This window comes from Simochromis diagramma, unplaced genomic scaffold (genome assembly GCF_900408965.1).
Source record: "Simochromis diagramma unplaced genomic scaffold, fSimDia1.1 OVJJ01000683.1, whole genome shotgun sequence".
NCBI classification, from domain to species: Eukaryota; Metazoa; Chordata; class Actinopteri; order Cichliformes; family Cichlidae; genus Simochromis; species Simochromis diagramma.
This window is the reverse complement of record NW_024387158.1, coordinates 2,293,486-2,314,971: the sequence shown is the minus strand read 5'-3', so window position 1 is coordinate 2,314,971 and position 21,486 is coordinate 2,293,486. Positions and strand designations below refer to the sequence as shown.

Genomic DNA, 21,486 nt, shown 5'->3' with positions numbered 1-21,486 from the left:
CAGACTTTGAATAGAAGCAGAATAGAAACAGAATACCTGTTTAAAATTTGTAGCTATTTCTATGAAGGCCACCATAGTTAGTTAGTATATAAATATACAAATATATTTAAAACATAATTTTGAATGGACACTGTTTTTTATTATGTGGATGAAAATGAGTGCCTAACATCAAGATGCTCTTGGCAACTTTTTTGCTGTCTCCTATAGGCTGAAAAACAAAAATAAATCTAAAGATTTCCTCCTTTACTTGAATCTACGTCTCTTCGTACCTTATATTGAGAGTTGCCATACTACTTTTTAATAGTTTGACCTAAAATCCAGTCAAAATATTAAATGAAATGGGAAGAATAAAAAATTCTGACTCATCAAAGCTAAGTCTTTTCTTCTCGTTACGTGCGTTGTTGTCGTCACCCCGGTGAGAGGTGGGGAAATGTTGACCCTGAAGTTTGTGAATGCGATAACTCAAGGATCATAGTTGTGACGTAGGGTTCTTAAATTAATACCATAGGTGCATGTACTAGGAGGCTAAGGGTAAACTGGCAGCTGCAGGTATTTTTGTTTATTTTTTGGCTATGATTGTCATCCACATAAAAGAAAAAGTATTGTAGAAATGGAAGAAGCTGAAAAAGCATTACAAGGAAGTGAGACCACAAAAGTTGTTTGTAAAGCCGTCTGTGCTTAACACGTGTCACAATAAGTGGATAACATCATTAAATTACAACCAAACCAAACATTGATTGAACTTCCTTTTCAGGCCTGTCGTCATCAAACCCATAAAGCACAATAAACACACAGCATGCTCCTTCTTGTTGTAGGGCCAACTGCAACCTGTTGTGTCACATTGGTTTTCCTATTTTATTGCAAATCCAAAATAAAAAGCGCTTAGAGTTGTGCTCCCAGTGAGCCGTTCCCCTCTAGGCAACTGTTCTGTCTGAAAGCGCCTCTTGTTTAGCGTATGCTCATTTCAATTGGTGTACTGCAACTCATCTCAAATGTTACCACTAATGCGAGAAAAACATGCTCCAGACACAGGGAGCAGTGTGTGGGATGAGTGCTGTTTAATATTGTATGTTATGTGCAGGAGCTGAACAACCGCTGGCGATCCCTGCAACAGCTGGCTGAAGAAAGGAGCAACATGCTGGGCAGTGCACATGAGGTGCAGCGGTTCCACAGGTACAAATCCAAAGTGGGATATCGCCTGTGATCATCAGTCATCGAGTTCACTCTCTGCTTTGTGTTATTTATTAGAGAAACAGGCTTTGGAACATTTTGTCGGCTACAACAATTAACTTGAGTTGTGTTGTGTGTCCTAAGGGATGCTGATGAGACTAAAGAGTGGATTGAGGAGAAGAACCAGGCCTTGAACACTGACAACTACGGTCACGACTTGGCCAGTGTCCAGGCTTTGCAGCGCAAACACGAGGGCTTTGAGAGAGACCTGGCTGCCCTGGGGGATAAGGTCAGATTTACTTTTAGTAATTTTAAGCCTGAAATCTTGTATTTATTTTTTATTAATTTTCCCATTTCTCTACTTAGGTTAACTCTCTTGGAGAGACAGCAGAGCGCTTGATCCAGTCTCACCCTGAAGCGGTGGATGACATCCAGGAGAAATGCACAGAGCTGAACACTGCCTGGAGCAGCCTGGTGGGACGTGCTGACCAGCGCAAAGACAAGCTTGGCAATTCCCATGACCTGCAGCGTTTCCTCTCTGACTTCAGGTGGGGGCGGGACTGCTGGATCCAAAAATGTTTAACATTTTTTGAGGAAATGTCTTAGAGATATGCAGGGTTTTGACTGACTGCAATTCTTTACTGTGCATAGAGATCTCATGTCCTGGATCAATGGCATCCGAGGATTAGTGTCCTCAGAGGAGCTGGCTAAGGATGTGACTGGAGCCGAGGCCCTTTTAGAAAGACACCAGGTATCAAATATTTAGTCTTGTTCTTTCTTTGCTTGTTTTCCGATATAAGTTATTGCTTAACTTTAACTCTGTCTTCTTTCTTGTTTGTTTTTCTCTCTCCAGGAACACCGTACAGAGATTGATGCTCGGGCTGGTACTTTCCAGGCGTTTGAACAGTTCGGACAGCAGCTGCTGGCTCGAGGCCACTATGCTAGTCCTGAGATTCAGCAAAAACTCGAGGCTTTAGACCGTGAGCGCGCTGATCTGGAGAAGGCCTGGGTGCAGCGCCGCATGATGTTGGATCAGTGCCTAGAACTCCAGGTAATGACATCCTTGGACATGAAGCAGACAGTTAAAGACCATATTTCAGCCACTGAAGGTTGTTTGTCCATCCACAGCTTTTTAACAGAGACTGTGAGCAGGCTGAGAACTGGATGGCAGCTCGTGAAGCCTTCCTCGCCATTGATGACAAGGGTGACTCCCTGGACAGTGTGGAGGCCCTCATTAAGAAACATGAAGACTTTGACAAGGCCATCAACGTTCAGGTCAGTGAGCCATTTCGTTGCTCCGTGAAAGCTTTGAAAACCGACTGCTATTACCCTCTTTTGTCTTGATCATTAAATCCTGGCTTGATTTACAGGAGGAGAAGATTGCTGCTTTGCAGTCTTTTGCTGACCAGTTGATTGGAGCCGACCATTATGCCAAACCTGAGATTCTTAACCGCCGCAATGAAGTTCTTGACAGGTAGAAAACGTGGTTGTTAAACTTGATCACTGACACAATCCTAATTTTGTTTATCTACAGATGCTCAAGTTGTGTGATAAAGTAGTTTTGTGGACAGTTGCATTTGCATTTGGAAGTTGTTGCTTGCACTACAAAAGGGGAGCTTAATTCAAAACGCACATATGTTAATGACGCCGCGAAATAGAAATAAAAAAAATAAGACGCACCTGAGAAAAAGCAGGAGAAACATTTGGAGTTTCTAAATCCACAGCTTGTAAAATAATGAGGAAGCAATAACACACATGTGTGCTGTGCAACAGAACAAGGCCTGGACTCCCATAGAAAAGAAAAGGACTGTTTCCATGGTTGAAAAAAGAAAAGTCTCTGCTATGATAAATAACTTCCAGTTGCATTATGTCAGGAGATGAGCACGGTTGTGTGTTATCCTGTACAGAGCCTACACACAGCTCTGTGGGCCATTGTCTACATTTTGTAACTGTTGTAACATATTTACAACCAAGGTTCTGTGGTCTATTCTTGCTTGTGCTGGTGGTAGTCCTTCAGCCACCTGCAAAGAAGAGTGCAGTTACAACAGACGAAGCGCTGAAGTGAAACCAGTATTTGACCTACTCACAGTCAAGGGTCCCAAGGATTTTTGAAGGACATTTGTGGAGGTGTCAGTGGACTTTCCATATGAAAACATCTACACTAATGGCACAACAGATGAAAATGCCCTAAAGATAATGCATTGCCTTATTTTATTTTATTTTTTTCATCCCCTCAAACTGATTTAAAAAATGGCGACACAAACAAATCGGTCAGCTTTGGAATGGAAATGGAAATAGAAGCCTCCGAGTTGAATATTCTCACTTTCTAATGAACACAAAAAACTTGATTTTATGAGCTAATTCATTGTTATGACAGAACGACCACTACAGCTTTGCAGTTTATACACTGTGTACATATCATAACTTAAATTAAATAGTCTTCTAACACTGGGAACTCGTCTGAAGAACGATATTCTCATTACTCCCTACATCTTAAAATTCTCGAGTACGTTATTTTCTTAATGTCATCTTGAATTGTACCATTACTTATGATGAGGTGATAAGAAAAGCTACATTTTCTTTGTTCACATATCATAAACGTTTTGGGGGAAAAATCATACATGAGATCTCCCAAAGCATCAAGAATCTGCCAAACCCAACCCGTGGCCGATTCTGTAAAATGTTTGTGTGCTGTGTTTGAGCTTGCCTTTAAAAGCTAATTTAATGATGTTTGAAAGGTGGCGCCGGCTGAAGGCACAGATGATCGAAAAGCGCTCCAAGCTGGGTGAATCCCAGACCCTGCAGCAGTTTAGTCGTGATGTGGATGAAATTGAGGCTTGGATCAGTGAGAAACTACAGACTGCAACTGATGAGTCTTACAAGGATCCCACCAACATCCAGGTACGCACTTGGGAAACCCGACTCGGAGCTGAAGCTCTGCTGCACATACAGAACGAGTTTTAAATGGGAATGTACATCTCACATATGGATTTAGTGAAGAAATATGAGATGATTTACTTACGTTCTAAGGCAGGGGGCTAATCCAAATATAAACATTGTTTGTGTGTTTTGCCTTGTTGATACTCTTTACCTGATCCCTTCCAGTGCCCTGTCTGCAGTAAGACTGAATCTTTCTCTCACTCTTATTTTGTTTTTATAGCTGTCCAAGCTGCTGGTAAGTCTGAGTAGTGTGTCAGCTGACTAACAAGCAAGCAGAATATCTGCTGTGTGTCTATGTCTGTGCTATGTGTGTAGACACAATAGAGCGTGATAAGCATTCCAACCGTCCTCATCCAGCACTGTTGAGTGCCAGCTTCTTTTCACTTGAGTTTCAATTCAACTCATTCATTCTTCTTTAATTCTGTGTTAATTTTGTACTTTATCCCAGGTTAGTTTATCAAAGACTGCTGGTTGGTGGGTGTGACTTCCATTTTTATGTTGATTTCTTGGTTGAGGAGCTACTTTAAGCTTGCTTCAGATGTTTAAATCCAGACTCAAACTGATTAGAGTAATGATTAGATAGCACTACATTACTGATAGCTGTGGAATTTTCCACTGGTGCCATTGCATCTCTTCAGAGCAGCTGTAAAGGAAACGGATGGATATAAACAAGAAGCAACTTTGTAGCGACTCCTCCCCCTCTATATTTCCTTAAAGTCAGGTCCGTTGCAGACATTGCTGCCATTTTGTGTTGTTTACTCATTTGTTTTATGTGTCTGTCAGTGTCTTGAAACATTGCCTGTCATAGTTGCTTTTAGGTTTTTTTGTGTTCTTGTACATTAAAGTGTTTCCGTTACAATAATTATATAAACTAATTTACATCTGACGTTAATATCGACTGCATATCAGTTCGTTGGCTTTAATTTTGGCTTTTGCATTGAATGTAAGTATGAAAGCATTGGTGCGTTAAATGACTTTGTGAAGCTGTGAGCTGTAAATATTTCCACCGTTAATAAGGATGATGTAGTTCTAATGTTGTGGTTCTTTCCCCATCTGTGTCCACCATCAGAGTAAGCATCAGAAACATCAGGCATTTGAGGCCGAGCTGCACGCCAATGCAGACAGAATTCGTGGAGTCATTGACACAGGCAACGCCCTGATCCAGAGAGGAGCCTGTGCCGGCAGCGAGGATGCAGTCAAGGTGCATTTATCAAGTGTGCATACTGTGGAACATTTCACCTGTCAGCACCTATACATGAATGTCATGACTATAGTGACCAAAATGAAGACTATCAGTAGAACGTGTTTAAATAGCATGATGCTGACCATCTTATTTCACCAGATTTTACAGTGAACAAGAAAATGTCCTGTGCAAATAAGGGTTAGAGAACAGAACATATTATGTGAAGCCGATCCCTCACATAGATTTCCACTTCTCTGAACAGAACATACATGGCAGCATCATTTTATGTCAAAAAACGAAGATCTGATGTACAAACCTATAAGCTGTACCTGTCTGTTGCGTAGGCACGTCTCAGTGCTTTGGGTGAACAGTGGCAGTTCCTCGTCAACAAATCTGCAGAAAAGAGCCAGAAACTCAAAGAGGCCAACAAGCAGCAGAACTTCAATACTGGCATCAAGGACTTTGACTTCTGGCTCTCTGAGGTAACAATCTGCTTGCCGACTATAAACACTGGTACTAACAGAAAGCAGATGATCTCAAAGACTGATGCATGGTGTTGTTTCTCAGGTGGAAGCCCTTCTTGCCTCAGAGGATTATGGAAAGGATCTGGCTTCAGTCAACAATCTGCTGAAGAAACACCAGCTGCTGGAGGCTGATATTTCTGCCCATGAGGTACACAGCTCATTTTTTTTATATAAATGTATATCATTCTCTACACAATACATAGTAGTAAAGCCTCCCTCTGACTGGGTATTCTGCTACTGTAATAAATCAGTAATTCCAAACGCAAGTTGTCTAAAATATAGTGAAGTTCTCTCACCATATTTTTTCTGCTTGCAGGATCGTCTGAAGGATCTGAACGGCCAGGCCGACAGCCTGATGGCCAGCAATGCTTTCGATACTACTCAGGTGAAGGACAAGCGTGATGCTGTCAACGGCCGCTTCGCTAAAATCAAGAATATGGCAGCCAGCCGTCGTGCTAAACTAAACGAATCCCACCGCCTGCACCAGTTTTTCAGAGACCTGGATGATGAAGAGTCTTGGATCAAGTAAGAAAGTGCCCTATGTTCATATTATTTCTATGAGGAGAATCTCCACTTAAACATGTGAAATTCTGCCGGTGTCCCACACAGAGAGAAAAAGCTACTTGTGAGCTCGGAGGACTATGGACGTGATTTGACAGGAGTACAGAATCTGAGGAAGAAACACAAGAGGCTGGAGGCTGAGCTTGGAGCCCACGAGCCAGCCATCCAGGTAGAATTTGTCATATTCATTCTTTAAGATTTTTCTACTTAGCCTAAGGAAAATTAGGCGATCCAGATATTATACAGTACCGCTGGTTTCATATTTTCTTTTCAAAATATGAAACCAGCTGACATTTTTTTATTTCCTTTTAAATCTGTTTTAGTCCCTTCCACAGGGGGAAAATGATCCAAGGCTAGGTTATGACTAGATGGGTGGCACGGTGGTTAGCACTGTTGCCTCACAGTAAGAAGGTCCCGAGTTTGCATGTTCTCCCCATGTTTGCGTGGTTCTATCCGGGTACTCCAGCTTCCTCCCACAGTTCAAAGACATGTAGTTAAACTCTGAAGGGTTTACTCTAAATTGCCACATTGTGAATTTGTCAATTATGCTGTAAAATTCTTGTAGAATGGCTGATTGGATCTGTGTTGTGTGTGTTCCAAGTCTGTGCTGGACACTGGGAAGAAGTTGTCAGATGACAACACTATTGGCCAGGAGGAGATCCAGCAGAGGCTCGCCCAGTTTGTTGACCACTGGAAAGAACTTAAGGACTTATCTGGAGCGAGGTGGGCTCCCTGGGTTACACAGATTCACCCAACTCTCACACACACACACACACACACACACACACACACACACACACACTCTTACACATCTGCTTTTGTCTGTGTTTGTGGTCCCAGAGGAAAGAGGCTTGAGGAATCGTTGGAGTACCAGCAGTTTGTGGCGAATGTGGAAGAAGAAGAAGCCTGGATTAATGAGAAGTTGAATCTAGTGGGAAGTGAGGACTACGGAGACACACTTGCTGCTGTGCAGGTGCTTCATTGTTACACTATGTTGCATAACAGATCCTGAAATGAGGCTTGTTGATGGGTTTTACTGATTATAACTGAAAATTGTTGTTTTTAACAGGGTTTACTGAAAAAGCATGAAGCATTTGAGACTGATTTCACTGTACACAGAGACAGAGTGAATGATGTGTGTGCTAACGGAGAGGAGCTCATCAAGAAGGTACCTGCTGTGCTCCATACCGAGTAAAAACACTGTTTTGCAACTATATCAAGCAGTAGAGCTGAAAGAAAAGTTCCCAACATGGCTTTTGTGTATTTGCAACAGAACAATCATCATGTGGACAACATCAGTGCCAAGATGTCAGCTCTGCGAGGAAAAGTGTCTGAGCTGGAGAGGGCTGCAGCACAGAGGAAGGCCAAGCTGGACGAAAACTCTGCCTTCCTGCAGTTCAACTGGAAGGCCGACGTTGTGGAATCCTGGATCGGTACAATAACAGTTTGTTCAGTCTCTTCTATAAAAGTCTATCGTGAATATGTGGCAAAGTACTATATAGATGCCAGTATAGTTCTACTTTTAGTGTACACCTTCCATAAGTGTTTAATAAGAGATGATAGTCATTGTACTCAGTTTATTAGTGTTAATCCTGATTAAGCAATATCTTTCATATTTTTTTCTTCAGTTACAGTTTTAGTTTCATGACTTTTCTAGAAGTTATAACTTTGTAAACTTTTTGAACTGTGTGGATCCAAGTGAAGGGAGTAACCGTAATTTCTAACAGACCGATAGAGATCTATTGTATTTTCAGTAAGTAGTTTCTCTCAGCAGCACTTTTTAACCACATTTGTGACACCAGGAATATTAAAAAAAAAACACACTGTTTTGTAGAACAAGTCCTTGAGACTTTCACCTTGATAGGAGTTGTGGTCTTGAATTTAGAAGCAGTTTTTCAGCAGGTGCACTGAGGCAGATTTGACAGGGATTTGTCACAGAGTAACAGTATGTCAGTAGTTACTGCTGTCTAACCTAAAGCTGTTGGCTCCATTTTCAGTTTATGGGAATGATAGAGCATTCTGATTGGCACATGAACTTCAGGGCTATTTTTCATTGGTGGATTTGTCTTCAGCAGACAGCTGGTTCAAATCTGGCCAGTTGGAGGCGGTTCATGAATTTTAGAATTAACTTTTCTAACCCGATGATTAGAAGTGAAGTCATTTACCTGTCAGTATTTTTCTAATGTACATTTTAAAGATATTCATCCACTTCTGTATGAACTTGGGCTTTCAACAGTTCTGAACTTTGGCTTTCAGGTGATGATTTGGTGTATTTCAGCTCATTCAACTTTTTTTTTCCACCAAAGCTTCAGCAATTATTTTTCTTTAGGAAATGCATTCTGTAGTTTCCTGCGTTACCATAATTTATAACTTGCACTTTGTGTTTAGGTGAGAAAGAAAACAGCCTGAAGACTGACGACTATGGCAGAGACCTGTCCTCTGTGCAAACGCTGCTTACCAAACAGGTCCGCCCTCACCCAGAAAAGTTCCCTGTTTTTCATCCACACCATTTTGTTGTTTTGCTCTGTGCTGGGCCTCGCTGTTTGTCATTTGTATTTCATATATGGATTTGGATGAGCAGATTGCCATCAATTCTATAACACTGCAGATGGAAATAACATACATCCTAGACTAGTGCAATCCTGATCTTTTTGTGTCTCTATGTACAGGAGACGTTTGATGCTGGCCTGCAGGCCTTCCAGCAGGAGGGCATCACCAATATTACAACTCTGAAAGACCAGCTGCTGGCTGCCAAACACGTCCAGTCAAAAGCCATCGAAGCTCGTCACGCTTCCCTAATGAAACGCTGGAATCAGCTACTGTCGAACTCTGCTGCACGCAAGAAGAAGCTTCTGGAAGCCCAGGAACATTTCAGAAAGGTAAATAAATGTTTTAAGTTCCCCTCTCAAATCGGAGCATTTTATCAATCCCGAGGGACTTATCTTAAAGTTTGACTCATTTTAAGGATCCTGTCTTCTCTCCTCCTTCTCTAGGTCGAAGACTTGTTCTTGACATTTGCTAAAAAGGCGTCAGCCTTTAACAGCTGGTTTGAGAATGCTGAGGAGGATTTGACAGACCCTGTGAGGTGCAACTCTCTGGAGGAGATCAAAGCCCTGCGTGAAGCCCACGAGGCTTTCCGTTCCTCACTGAGCTCAGCTCAAGCCGACTTTAACCAACTGGCAGAACTGGACCAACAGATCAAGAGCTACCAGGTGGTGTCCAATCCCTACACCTGGTTCACCATGGAGGCCCTGGAGGAGACCTGGAGGAACCTGCAGAAGATCATCAAGGTTCTCCATGATAGAATATGTACTCCTTACATTCACAAATGCACTTCTGTTGGCTATTCCAATGACATCTCTCCACGTGCATATCGTTTCTTACCAGCAAACTTTATACTTTTCTGTTTATTGGAAATATTCTACAATATACAAACTATCTGCCTTATCTTCCTCTTTAAACCAGCTCAGTCTGCCAATTCTTAATTTCTGTCTGAACCATCATTGCTTTGCATCTTTGTACACATGCAAAGATGTGAAGTGTGCACACAGACAGTGGTGGTGTAGTGTAGATTTGTGTGCCTTCAGTTAAGTTTAACTGTTGTGTTCTCCGTAAATGTGTGTAGGAGCGTGAGCTAGAGCTGCAGAAGGAGCAGAGGAGGCAGGAGGAAAACGACAAGCTGCGTCAGGAGTTCGCGCAGCACGCCAACGCCTTCCACCAGTGGCTACAGGAGACCAGGTAAAGGATGTGCTTATCCAGCTGACCCTCTGATTCATGTGGCGTTTGTGCTGTGTGGCTCAGGCTGCTTTATCAGAAGTGTTCAGTAATCTTGTGGTTTTAGAAGACAGGCTGACTCAGTTGCATGATTTGAAACACTGCTAGTGACTGAAGTTTGTGTAAAGGTGCTCTCTGCATTGTTGCATGTCTGTGTTTGTGCTGAGGTAATATTAGGTAGATTTACACAAAGCATGTCGACCTGTGGTACGTTGGCAAGTAAGCAAGTGTGATGCTGTATTGTCATCTCATGTTGTTAACGTGTATTTCTCTCTCTCTTTGTCCCTCCTTCCTCGTCGCTGCTTGGGATCACTGTGCTAATCAGGACATATCTTCTGGATGGGTTAATATCACTTAAACTTTTCTTATGATTAAGTGTGTGTGGGTGTGAAAGTGATGTAGGATGTGAAAGAAAATCTTGATCTCAAAGGTGGGTGATGTTTAGAAATGATCTCCTTCCATGTTTTTGTGTGCTGTCTAATCTCTAGTTCTTCCTGCCCCATCCTCTTCTGAATAGCATAACAGTGTCTATCAGTAACAAATTGCTGATAATCTTTCTGGGAGGTCAACCTCTTTCAAGCCTTGCTCTTGTTTCTGGGGCTTTCTCTTATCCCCATAGTGCCCTTAGGGCTGTGACCTCATGCACTTAGGTTTAAAAGAATAGCACACTGAGCCCTGGTGTGCTCAGCAGCACCTAGCTACTCCACTAACACTCCTCACTCAGTCCTTGAACTTTAAGCACCAGGCAGCTCTGCTTTCAAACAGTAGTCTGTTCCCGTGTACAACAGGTAAGGAAACTGCAAACAGTTTGAATCCATAATCTGCTACAAATTAAAATGCCTGCTCACACATGCGGCAACTTTTTATAATTAGACAGATGAGCTGTCAGTGGAGGATGAATAGGGCCAATCTGTGAGTGTATTGTGATGTCTAGCAATGCAGTCAATCTATACCAAACTCTGGAGCTACAAAAAAACGAAACAACGATGGAAGAGCCAAAAAGTGTAGTTCCTCTAATGGCCACTTGAGTCTGCTTCCACAGACTACCAATTTTACAGCAGAAATATACACGTTTACCTGGAAGCACGAACCATTTTCGTCTCTGAATAGTTTCAGAGGTTCTTGGTCTTCTACATTGGCACTGTCAAAGTAACAAAGTGAAACATCAATGCAAGAATTACCTCAAAGTTAGTCTTTGATTTTAATGTGTTGTGGCTGATGAATGTATATTCACACAAACATGAAGTGTACTTCTCATGCATGCATGCAGTGACTTTAGGGTCCACATCATTCCCTGTAACAGAAAACTGATTGTCACACTGATGATCCGCTGCAGTTTCCACTCCTCTTTGCATGTTTGGATTATCATTAAATTTATATTATGAAAGATGCTCTTCTATGTGGCAGTTAAGTCAGCATAAAAACGCTCAACTTTCAAATGGGAGGAAAACAGTTTGATATAAGAGGTGACGGCCCAAATTATACATTAAAGATGTTGAATTATTTGGATCTGCAAACACTGTTTGGTGCATCATTTAGAGTGGTTTTTGTGGGAACACTGGGTGTAGAAGAGTGTGTGCAATCCTATTAACAGAGTGTGTGTGTGAGATTGATTCCAAACATTATCTACGTTTCTGCTTTTATAATAACTCCTTGTTGCTGTCAGGTCATGTATGGTGGAAGAGTCTGGTACCCTTGAATCCCAACTGGAGGCCACCAAGGTAAATACTCATGGATAGGTTGTTTGATTTTTGGGGTTTTCTTACTATTGTTACAGCAGGGGTGTCGAATCCCAGGCCTCAAGGGCCGGTGTCCTGCAGGTTTTAGACCCTGGGTCAACACACCTGAATCAAATGATTAGTTCATTACCAGGCTACAGGAGAACTTCAAGACATATTGAGGAGGTAATTTAGCCATTTAAATCAGCTGTGTTGGATCAAGGACACATCTAAAACCTGCAAGACACCGGCCCCTACACGTTCTTCACTTTACAACAGGGGTCTCAAACTCCAGTCCTCGAGACCTGGTGTCCTGCAACTTTTCCATGTGTCCCTGTTGCAACACACCTGAATACAATTAGTAGGTCATTAGCAAGACTCTATAGAACTTGACTGCATGCTGAGGTGGCAGTTCAGCCATTTGATTCATGTTACAGCAGCTCATGAGTGAATGAACATAGTGCAATAAAAGTACACTTAAATTTATTTGAGTAGTGTTAGGGGTTGCCACTTCAGCATGCAGTCAAGTTCTGTACTCTTGCTAATGACCTACTGATTTTATTCAGGTGTTTTGCAACAGGGACACATGGAAAACTTGCAGGACACCAGCCCTCAAGGACTGGAGTTTGAGGCCCCTGCCTTACAATATAAGGCCCCTTGATACTGTTGGTGATTTGGTAAATCATCATTAAAAAGAAAAGAAAGAAAAGCAGAAGTAAAAAGCAGCTATTTAACTGCTAATGAACTCACAACTTCCCTTGTGAGTTACTCATTGATGTCACTAGATATAGATTTCCTAGTCACTCCGGTAATGGAGGCACACTCACTGTCAAGTCTTGAAGCAAGATGGGCATGTTAGTTTCCCCTTAATTATGCTTATTGTTCAAAATTAGGTTGATAATAAACACAGACTAAAATCAGAAAGGAAATGCATTGTTAAGCATCGCACAGTTGTTTGCAGCTTTTATTGAGGGGTGTGTGTGTGTGTGTGTGTGTGTGTGCACAGCGTAAGCACCAGGAGATCCGTGCCATGCGCAGCCAGCTGAAGAAGATCGAGGACTTGGGTGCAGCTATGGAAGAGGCACTGATCTTGGACAATAAGTATACAGAGCATAGCACAGTGGGCTTGGCCCAGCAGTGGGACCAATTGGACCAACTGGGAATGAGGATGCAGCACAACCTGGAACAACAGATACAGGCCAGGTATACAGTGGAACAGTAACTGCATGTCACTGAAATGATGTGAATCTCAAACACTCTACTGTGTTTACAGTTGCTGCATGAAATGCATGTTTCTTTTTATCCTTCCTCTTTCAGAAATACCACTGGAGTGACAGAAGAGGCTCTGAAGGAATTCAGTATGATGTTCAAGTAAGTGGCTCTCTCCTGACTGCATTAGGTCTTTCTGTGTCAAGGTCAAAATCCTTATCTTCACCCATTTCTTTGTAGACACTTTGACAAAGAGAAGTCTGGCCGTCTGAACCACCAAGAGTTCAAGTCATGTCTCCGCTCACTGGGCTATGATTTGCCCATGGTGGAAGAGGGAGAACCTGATCCTGAGTTTGAGGCCATACTCGACACGGTGGATCCCAATAGGTCTGTTGCATTTCAGGGTGGGGTTTAGAGATCATTTATCCAATCCATATTAATTACCAGTGTCTTAGAAGACGGCACACACTCACTGCAAATTCACCTTCTTGTAATTGTTGCACTGGAGTTTTAATTTTCTTCTCTGCCAGACATGCTGAACAGGTCTCCTTCAGTGCATGTTTGCTTCATTTTTATGATACCAGTTTAACTTGGCAGGAGTTACAGACCTTCAAATTAACCAATTATAGTGTCCAGCACAAGCTGACCTCCAGTCCCCTGCTGAGGTTTCGATTTCCAAGACCTGTAATGTTACCACTCTTACGAACAGGATGCAAACACATTAGAAAACTCTGCTTTACAGCGCTGTCTCCTTTGGCATCATTATTTGATCTCAAATCTTTTCAAGTTCTTCATTAGAGCAGCATTTAAATGTAGCATATGCTCTTTCCTATGAGGAGGAAAGCTAGTATGTTTCCTGACTGTGAGAACTGTCTGCAGGGATGGAAACGTGTCGCTGCAGGAGTACATGGCGTTCATGATCAGCCGTGAAACTGAGAACGTCAAGTCTAGTGAGGAGATCGAGAGCGCCTTCCGAGCCCTCAGCGCTGAAAACAAACCCTACGTCACTAAAGAGGAGCTCTACCAGGTCAGACATGTTCTGCTCAGTGTGTCAGTGTCAGGTTATCAGTGGTGGTCTCATTGTTGCCTTCTTTCTTTCAGAACCTGACTAAAGAGCAGGCAGACTACTGTCTGTCACACATGAAGCCCTACCTCGACAGCAAGGGCCGCGAGCTGCCGTCAGCTTTCGACTTTGTCGAATTCACTCGCTCGCTCTTTGTCAACTGATCCTTTCCCCACCAGTGACCAATCGGGAAGCGTTTCCCACACACACTTCAATATGAACACACAGCTGAAACTGCATGATCGTGGCACTAGCAATACTCACCAATACCAAAACTCTGTACTCTATTTATCTCGCTCTGACCCAACTCTTTGTGCTTCTCATGGTAGTGAATGTGATTGTTTTTAGCCATTTTAGCTTGTGCTTTCAGTAAATTTAAGAACCTTGCAACAATGATGTAACACCACCTTAACATTTGCAGTGTGCTTTAATAAACGCTACTGGTTAAAACTGGAATCTGCTGTTCTGCATTTATTTCTGTTTCAGACTTGGAACAACTGTTGTTGTCAGTGAGTCAGGCTGGTGCAGTCTCTGTCCTAGCTAATCTGTGTCACTCTGCCACTTGATTGGCTATTTTTTCCAACTGGCTGATCTCTCTGGGGCTCTGCTCCATCAAATCGGCACTCAGCTGCCAAATGTTGACTGTCCCATCAGTTTTTCCAACCGCCAAGAGGTGAGGTTTCTGACAGTTGAAGGCCAAACAAGTTGCAGCTTGGTCCGCATCTCCCTGCTCAATTGTAGCTGCTGCTCTCAGTGACCTGTGGCTCAGGTCGAACATCTGCACCTCACCTAGGAAAGTTACACACATGAAGAATCTGTTTTACACGCCAATGTACTGTTGGCTTTCTCCAAGAGGCTTCATTTCTTCATTGTAACCCCACACACGCAGGTCCATTTGAAATCAGTGTACTACCTTTTCCAGTGGCTGCAGCAAAAACCAGTGGCCTGGTTGGTGACCACTGCACCTGAAAAATGTAAGAGTCTGAAACTCTGAGAGAGAGCAGTGGGCTGGCCTGCAGCAGCGAGTGAAGGTTGACCAGACCATCAGTTGATCCACTCACAAACAGGTTCCTGTAAAGACCATGAGACAGATGTCACTCATGACAAATGTGAAAAGTAAACCCCTGTAGCCCTCCTCTTTAATGAATTTATTGTGTGTGTTCTGCAAGTTTACCTGTGGAAGGGGGAGCAGTGTATGGAATGGACAGGGCCGCTGCGGGGCCTAAATGAGAAGACTGCCGGGGCTCTTGGTGTTGCATTCTGGCCCTCAAAGGCTGTTGCAGCTAGTGTTTGAGAAGAGAAGGAGCATCTGAGCAGCAGGCCTCCCTCAGACCCCACGAGGAAGGTGTCAGAATCCCATGGGGACAGAGCCATTGACGTGATACCTACAGTGCTGTTGCTGCGGGCCTGAGAACAACACAAAAATCAGTCTTTTACACAGAAGCATGGTGAGCAGAGGACTGCAAGAAGAATTATGTTCTGTGTCTGGAAAAATTCATGTGTATTATCACTTGTTTACCTGAACTGGACTTTTGCATTAATTACTCAAACTATGACCATCTAAGTAAGCGGGCAGTGACAAGTCAGCCAGGGACTAGAGTCTGAACCATGGTTTGAGTACGGTAATCCTCATCACTCAGGCCACTCAGACAAAGTCCATAAAGACTTTGCAACCTGTGACTTTCTCTTTTTTTCTATATAATCCTCCTGTTTTGTTATTTATTCCTGCTGTCTTACTATTTAAATTTTATTCCTCTTCAGTTGGTGCAGAGCACCCACAATTTCATTGTACATGTACAATGACAATAAAGGGCTATTCAATTCTATAAAGCACTCTACCAAAACCACTCAGTTGGCTCTTTTCAGGGTCACATTTTCACTGATTCTCTTCATTTTTATTGCGCTCTTAGATAGAAGCCATATTATTAATATAAACAACAGGAAGTCAGCCAGTGGGGTCTTTGCTATGCATGCTCTTTTTTTGACTCTGTACTGCCTGAACATTTCCAAACCATGTGAAACATCTCGGTACCTCATGAAAAAAAACAAAGAAGATCTAAAATGTTTACTTAGTAGTGGGATGGTCTATCCCCTGAATCAACACACTGATCCAGGGGATAGACCATATTCCCTACTTCTTCCAATGTTATTGCTAACATTCATTTCAATTTTTTTATATAGCGTCACTGAGGCGTTCCCTGTCCAGCTGTCTCTCCAGTGTGTCCTGGGTCTGCCCCGGAGCTTCCTCAGGGTGGCACATGCCCAGAACACTCAGCCAGGAGGTGCCCAGGAGGCATCCTTGTTAGATGTTCAAACCACCTCAACTGACTCCTTTCGACGTGGAGTAATTGCTCTACTTTGAGCCTCTCTTGGATGGCTGAGCTCCTCACTCTGTCACCCTTTGAAGAAAGCTAATTTCTGTTGTTTGTATCTGTGAGCTCGTTCTTTCAGTCACTACCCACAGTACATGACCAGAAGTGATGGTGTGGACGTAGACCGCTTCGCCCTTATACTCAGCTCCCTCTTCATCACTGCAGCCGCAACCCCAATCCGTCTGTAGATCTTCCCTTTCCCCTCACTCGTGAGCAAGACCCCGAGACACTTGCAGCAACTCGTCCCTAACCTGGGCACTCCACCCTTTAATGGCTTAGCACCATGGCCACAGAATCAGAGGTGCTGATTCTAATTCCTGCTGCAAACCATTCCACTGCGAGCTGGAGACCACCACCTGATGAAGTCAAAAAAATCAACATCATCTGCAAAAAGCAGACAAGATTCTGAGAGCACCAAAGTGGAAGCCTTCCACCACTTGTCAAAAAATCATGAACAGAATCTGTGACAAATGGTAGCCCTGTTGGAGTCCAACACCCACTAAGAACAAGTCCAAGTTATTGCTGTTAATGTGGACCAAGGCTGTAGCCTCGGGTTTACATTGTTAACTGGTAATAAGAGTAATGAGCAATGAGTGATAAGTAAATAGGAAGTAATGTGACTAGTTTAACGAATTGCTTTCTCTAGCAAGTAATTAAGTAATTTTAGCTGCATTACTTTTAAGAAAAGTAATGTGTAATACATGACTTTTTTTGAGTAACGCCCCCAACATTGGCAGTCAAAAACAGAAAATGCTGTGCCTACCTTTTCCATTGTGTTGCACCTCCACACCACCATAACATTCAGGAATTTCAAAGTGTTGTTTTTCTGCAGATGAAGAGTTCAGCCTGAAGCTCACCTTGAAGTGGCTGCTGCTGTGGGGAACCTGCTGTTGTAGCACGGCATAGGCGGCTTTCTGGACAAAACTGCCTTGCTCAAAACCAACCGTCCACAGCAGCACTCTTCCTCCCGAGCAGGCACTGAGCACCCCGAACTCTCCCTTCTTCTGCAGAGGCACCCAGGAAACCTGCACACATAAATCCTCCCTTCACACTCATGCAAGACCATCAAGCAGGGTCATGCCTGGTTAATATTTGGATGGGAGACTGCCTGTCCATTCACCATTTACTTTACTCTGGAATAATGCTATTTCAGGTTATCCTGGAGTGCTGTGATCAAGTTCAAGTGTGTAAGATCAAGCAACATGCAGCAGGATGAAGAGAGTTTAGCAGAAATGCCAAATGCATTGTTTCCTCTTACCTGGTAAACAGGGTCTCTGTGGCTGTCTGCAGACAACCCAGTTTGAGCCACTACAGAGTCTTGAGTCCGACTGGTGTCCCAAATCACCACTTCTCCACTGTACAGACCCCCTGCAGCGACAGCATTACACACAATAAACAATTCAGTATTAAAGTCATCAAACACAGCTACTTAAAAGAAGCTTTGTGAAGTCTGGGAAAGGCAGCACTGATCATACTGTCAGTGATTTCTCAGCCAGATTAGGAGCAACAGTCAAGAGACAAGTAGCAGCTGATGAAGATGGTCAGACAGACCAAGATAGGGATGAGGCTTTATGATAGCTTTATTAACTTTGAAGGATTTAAAACAGCTAGATTTATTTTTGGCCAATACAGCTGACCCTAGTATAAGACAAAGGAGCACCAATGACAGCAGACAATGCTCAGATATTACCAATACTCTGAACCAAAGATTATTCTCAAATATGGTCACAATGTCCCCTTCGAGTCGTGAATTTCTGAATATTAAAGAAGATCAAGTTCACCTCACATTTCAAGCTGGCAGTAGTTCAACTATTACTTAAAAAGCCATCACTTAATACTATGTTTAATACTTTGGAAAAGAGTTATTAGGGCATATTTATTTCTGTGAAGGTGGCATCACTGTACCTGCGATGAGGGAAGGCTGGTTGGGATGACAGCACAAAGCTGTGACTGCAGTAGGAACATCTATGACCAGGTCCGCCTGACTGTGATGCAGGCCTCGACGGTCCAGGTTCCAGGTGCAAACACATGACTTCTCATTGCTCCAGTCTCCATTGTCAATCCTGCCCACCATAAACACAGATCTGAGCCACAATGATAACAGCAGAGCTTTTCCAGCAGTTTACACTTTTTATGACCTGGAGAAAAACATCAGGAAATAATAAGTGGACTGTTAGTATCGTATACATTAACATCAGACACACATACCGACCATAGGCACAGGCAATGACTGAGCCAGTACAACTCCAGGAAACACTAGTGACATGCAGGCCTTTCTCTTTAGCGCCGGGATGTTGAAGGGAATGGATGAGTAAGACCTGAAAGATGGAACACCGTCATACAGAGATGTGAACAGGTTTTAGGCAAATCAAAACAGCTATCTGCTGTGCTGATGCCTTGTGAATAATGGGACAGCTGAAAGTAACTTTTTAGTGCAATGTTTCACTTTCACTTCATGATAAAGACCATCAGGTAGTAATATGACCATTCGAGATTCCTTCTGCAGCAGATGACAAACCCTCTCTGACATACAAACAAGTGTTCTGCTTACCCGCTGACTGTGGTCTTCCCAGCTTGCCTGAAACCCGTCAAAGGCGTGACTCCTGACATTTTTCACTAACTCTCTGACGACCATGTCTTCAACCTGCTGTAGGAAGTCCTTCAAGCCAGGCGGCTCTGGTTCATCTTGGTTTTGCTGGATGAGCTGCTCTGTGGCCTGCTCCTGTAGCTCTGTCTGAGTAGAGCTGATGGTAGTGGAAATGACCTGGACCTCTGACTCAGCACTGCGAAACATCTGAGTCTGACATCCTTTCTGAAACCCCAGCAAAAATAATGGTCTTTTTACTAAGGAAGCAAGAAAGGTCCACTGTTAGGGAGGCTTGCGAACCTATTCTGGTTTATTTCATTTCCATTGAGATGCCTTATGTGATTCACAGTTCAACATAATCCTTATGTATCTTATAAGGAGCCCTGATTTAGCCCATCGCTTCATCCACAGTATACATAAAAGAGAGACAAAGCCACAGTGGAATCACTCATTGGTTTCGAATGTATTTTGAAGGCTCAATGTTAGCATTTTGGCCACTGTCAACCAGATGTTTGTGTGCTAAGTCCATGGTGTGTCCGCTCCAGAACTGGATAAGCAGATGGATGGAGAATTGGGTTTTCCAAAAGGTATGAACAGCACAGATACAGTTAAAAGAGCCTAGCAGACACATATCAGCTATTGCTGCCCAGGGCATACCTGTTATTTAAAAAAGCCACACTCAGAAATTTAAGACTTTCCTGTTTAATTACAGGATGAGCTTAAAGACATTAAAATAATTTTTAAAAAAAATGATGTTTTGATTAGCTGTCCCTTGCAAACAGAAGGTCTGAACCCCAGGTAGGTGGGGCTTTATCATTACTCAAGGCCACAGCTGTGTGCCTGATCTTACTGAAACAGTGATATCTGCTACCACTGACATACAGAGAGCAAACACTGTGTCTCAATGCGTCTATAAGTGATCCGCCCTCATCATTTGAAATCGTGGTCATGTTTAATAGATGTAACCTGCCATAGATAATGCAGCATTATCTATGGCAGGTTACAAGAACAAGAAGAAGTGTTTTCTATCAACGTTAAGTCGGTGCAGTCTGCATGAAATGTCCCTCTTTGCTTGATGCTGCATATTTCATGATGTCATCTTGCAATGCATTCTCCTCTGAATGCAAATGTGTCCACCCAGGAACACCTGAACACGCATGTGTTGTATCAGCTAAAGTTAGCTTCGGATCCAACCAATATTCTGCAACTGTAGACAGCAAGCACGTCGCTGTCCAGGCTAACAGAGTTCTGTGGGGGGCAGACTCGGTGCTGCCCAAACTTACCGACTCCTGCGCCGCCTCGTGAGACTTCCTCCACAGTGACTGGACACTCACCGTGTCCAGGGCTTCGTCTGCGAACATGCTAATAAAAAGGCATTATCAAATATTTTAACATTGATCAGCTAAACTCTAAGCACTCCGAGGGCCGTTTGACGCCTTTGGAGCCATTTTACATAAAGCTGGCGTTACCGTGGTTACTGAGATTATCACACGAGGCAAGAAATAAATCCCACATTCACTTCCGTGTTTGTAGGCGTGAACCAGCGGACATCTTCAGCGTTAAACCCGTGTTCACTAATTGCGGCGGTTGATAATTACATTTCTTTTAAAATACATACAAACAATGTTGTATAGTGTAAAAGATTACCCGTCTGTATGTTGTTAAAAAACTAAGACACAGCCCTTTCATAAAAACTGGGAGTTTATCAGCCTGTCACCGAACTCCGAATGATTTCAAAAGGTCGACTTCGTTCATTTGGACATCGCGTTTGCAGTGGGAGAAACGAGCTTTGAGCTTTAAAAGCTCGGATGAGTGGCGAAACGTTTGTCCCGCTGAAAACGCTACGTCCAGATAAACAGAATCAACCTTTGGGGATTTACTTATTGCGTTTTATGATTTGCAAACCTCTGTGATGGGTCTATGCAAGACAAAACCTTTCCAGGTATGAATTTGGCCAAGTATTCTGTCAAGATGATCTCCTTGTATGTGCTTGAACCATTTTCAGAGCAGTGGCTGTTAAGCGGTCATCTGTAGTTGTATCTCTTGATGCAAATATAGCCAGTGGTGAGTGAAGATTGTGTTTTTATGCTTGCAGCCCTTTTGTAGTATTTTCCCAAAAGTCTTGAGGATCATCAAGATGTTTTCTGGCAAAACTCGGAAGACCCTTTATGTTCCTTTTGCTCAGCAGTGGTTTTCGTCCTGGAACTCTGCACGCAGGCCATTTTTGCCCATTTCTGTCTTACGGTGGAGTCAGGAACACTGACCTTAACAGCGAGGCCTGCAGTTCTTTGAATGTTGTTCTGGGATCTTTTGTGACCTCTTGGATGAGCTGTCATTGCCATTTGTGGATAATGGCTCTCACTGTGGTTCGCTGGAGTCCCACAG

At 43.0% G+C, this 21,486-nt stretch overlaps 2 protein-coding genes across 10 annotated transcripts in view; one reads left to right on the top strand and one right to left on the bottom strand.

Moving 5' to 3' along the window:
* sptan1 (spectrin alpha, non-erythrocytic 1) overlaps nt 1-14,598 on the top strand; it is a 39,692-nt gene extending 25,094 nt beyond the window's left edge. For 4 of the 8 annotated variants that reach the window (XM_040048722.1, XM_040048723.1, XM_040048721.1 and 1 more), the window contains 29 exons: nt 1,082-1,173; nt 1,315-1,459; nt 1,537-1,718; nt 1,822-1,921; nt 2,024-2,221; nt 2,299-2,445; nt 2,541-2,644; nt 3,909-4,071; nt 4,331-4,345; nt 5,180-5,311; nt 5,638-5,775; nt 5,861-5,965; nt 6,134-6,342; nt 6,427-6,547; nt 6,980-7,101; nt 7,219-7,351; nt 7,448-7,546; nt 7,652-7,811; nt 8,767-8,843; nt 9,048-9,257; nt 9,372-9,668; nt 10,004-10,116; nt 10,478-10,495; nt 11,819-11,873; nt 12,877-13,073; nt 13,188-13,241; nt 13,320-13,466; nt 13,959-14,106; nt 14,181-14,306. In XM_040048722.1, the coding sequence (XP_039904656.1) occupies nt 1,082-1,173; nt 1,315-1,459; nt 1,537-1,718; nt 1,822-1,921; nt 2,024-2,221; nt 2,299-2,445; nt 2,541-2,644; nt 3,909-4,071; nt 4,331-4,345; nt 5,180-5,311; nt 5,638-5,775; nt 5,861-5,965; nt 6,134-6,342; nt 6,427-6,547; nt 6,980-7,101; nt 7,219-7,351; nt 7,448-7,546; nt 7,652-7,811; nt 8,767-8,843; nt 9,048-9,257; nt 9,372-9,668; nt 10,004-10,116; nt 10,478-10,495; nt 11,819-11,873; nt 12,877-13,073; nt 13,188-13,241; nt 13,320-13,466; nt 13,959-14,106; nt 14,181-14,306 (3,807 nt within the window). Of the gene's footprint in view, nt 1-1,081; nt 1,174-1,314; nt 1,460-1,536; nt 1,719-1,821; nt 1,922-2,023; nt 2,222-2,298; nt 2,446-2,540; nt 2,645-3,908; nt 4,072-4,330; nt 4,346-5,179; nt 5,312-5,637; nt 5,776-5,860; nt 5,966-6,133; nt 6,343-6,426; nt 6,548-6,979; nt 7,102-7,218; nt 7,352-7,447; nt 7,547-7,651; nt 7,812-8,766; nt 8,844-9,047; nt 9,258-9,371; nt 9,669-10,003; nt 10,117-10,477; nt 10,496-11,818; nt 11,874-12,876; nt 13,074-13,187; nt 13,242-13,319; nt 13,467-13,958; nt 14,107-14,180 lie in introns of all 8 variants that reach the window. The other 4 variants (XM_040048717.1, XM_040048724.1, XM_040048718.1 and 1 more) reach the window with 4 other exon arrangements.
* dync2i2 (dynein 2 intermediate chain 2) lies at nt 14,551-20,951 on the bottom strand. 2 transcript variants are annotated; one of them, XM_040048725.1, is made up of 10 exons: nt 20,749-20,951; nt 20,385-20,463; nt 19,066-19,358; nt 18,723-18,832; nt 18,420-18,577; nt 17,773-17,882; nt 17,372-17,539; nt 15,317-15,549; nt 15,056-15,213; nt 14,551-14,931 (listed from the first exon to the last, which is right to left on the bottom strand). In XM_040048725.1, exons 1-10 carry the CDS (start codon nt 20,788-20,790, stop codon nt 14,693-14,695), a joined length of 1,590 nt encoding a protein of 529 aa, XP_039904659.1. In that variant the 5' UTR covers nt 20,791-20,951; the 3' UTR covers nt 14,551-14,692. The 2 variants fall into 2 exon arrangements, with proteins under 2 accessions (XP_039904659.1, XP_039904660.1); XM_040048726.1 differs by lacking the exon at nt 20,749-20,951 and adding an exon at nt 20,571-20,674 and having other exon boundaries at nt 19,066-19,326.
* Between the last annotated feature and the right edge of the window lie 535 nt (nt 20,952-21,486).

Coding starts and splice junctions, on each gene's coding strand:
- dync2i2 (XM_040048725.1), bottom strand. CDS start 20,790: ATGAAAGGGCTGTGTCTTAGTTTTTTAACAACATACAGACGG. Junction 20,464..20,748: donor TTTTAACAACATACAGACGG/GTAATCTTTTAC, acceptor CCTTTTTATTAG/CATGTTCGCAGACGAAGCCC. Junction 19,359..20,384: donor ACGAGGCGGCGCAGGAGTCG/GTAAGTTTGGGC, acceptor TTGCTTCCTTAG/TAAAAAGACCATTATTTTTG.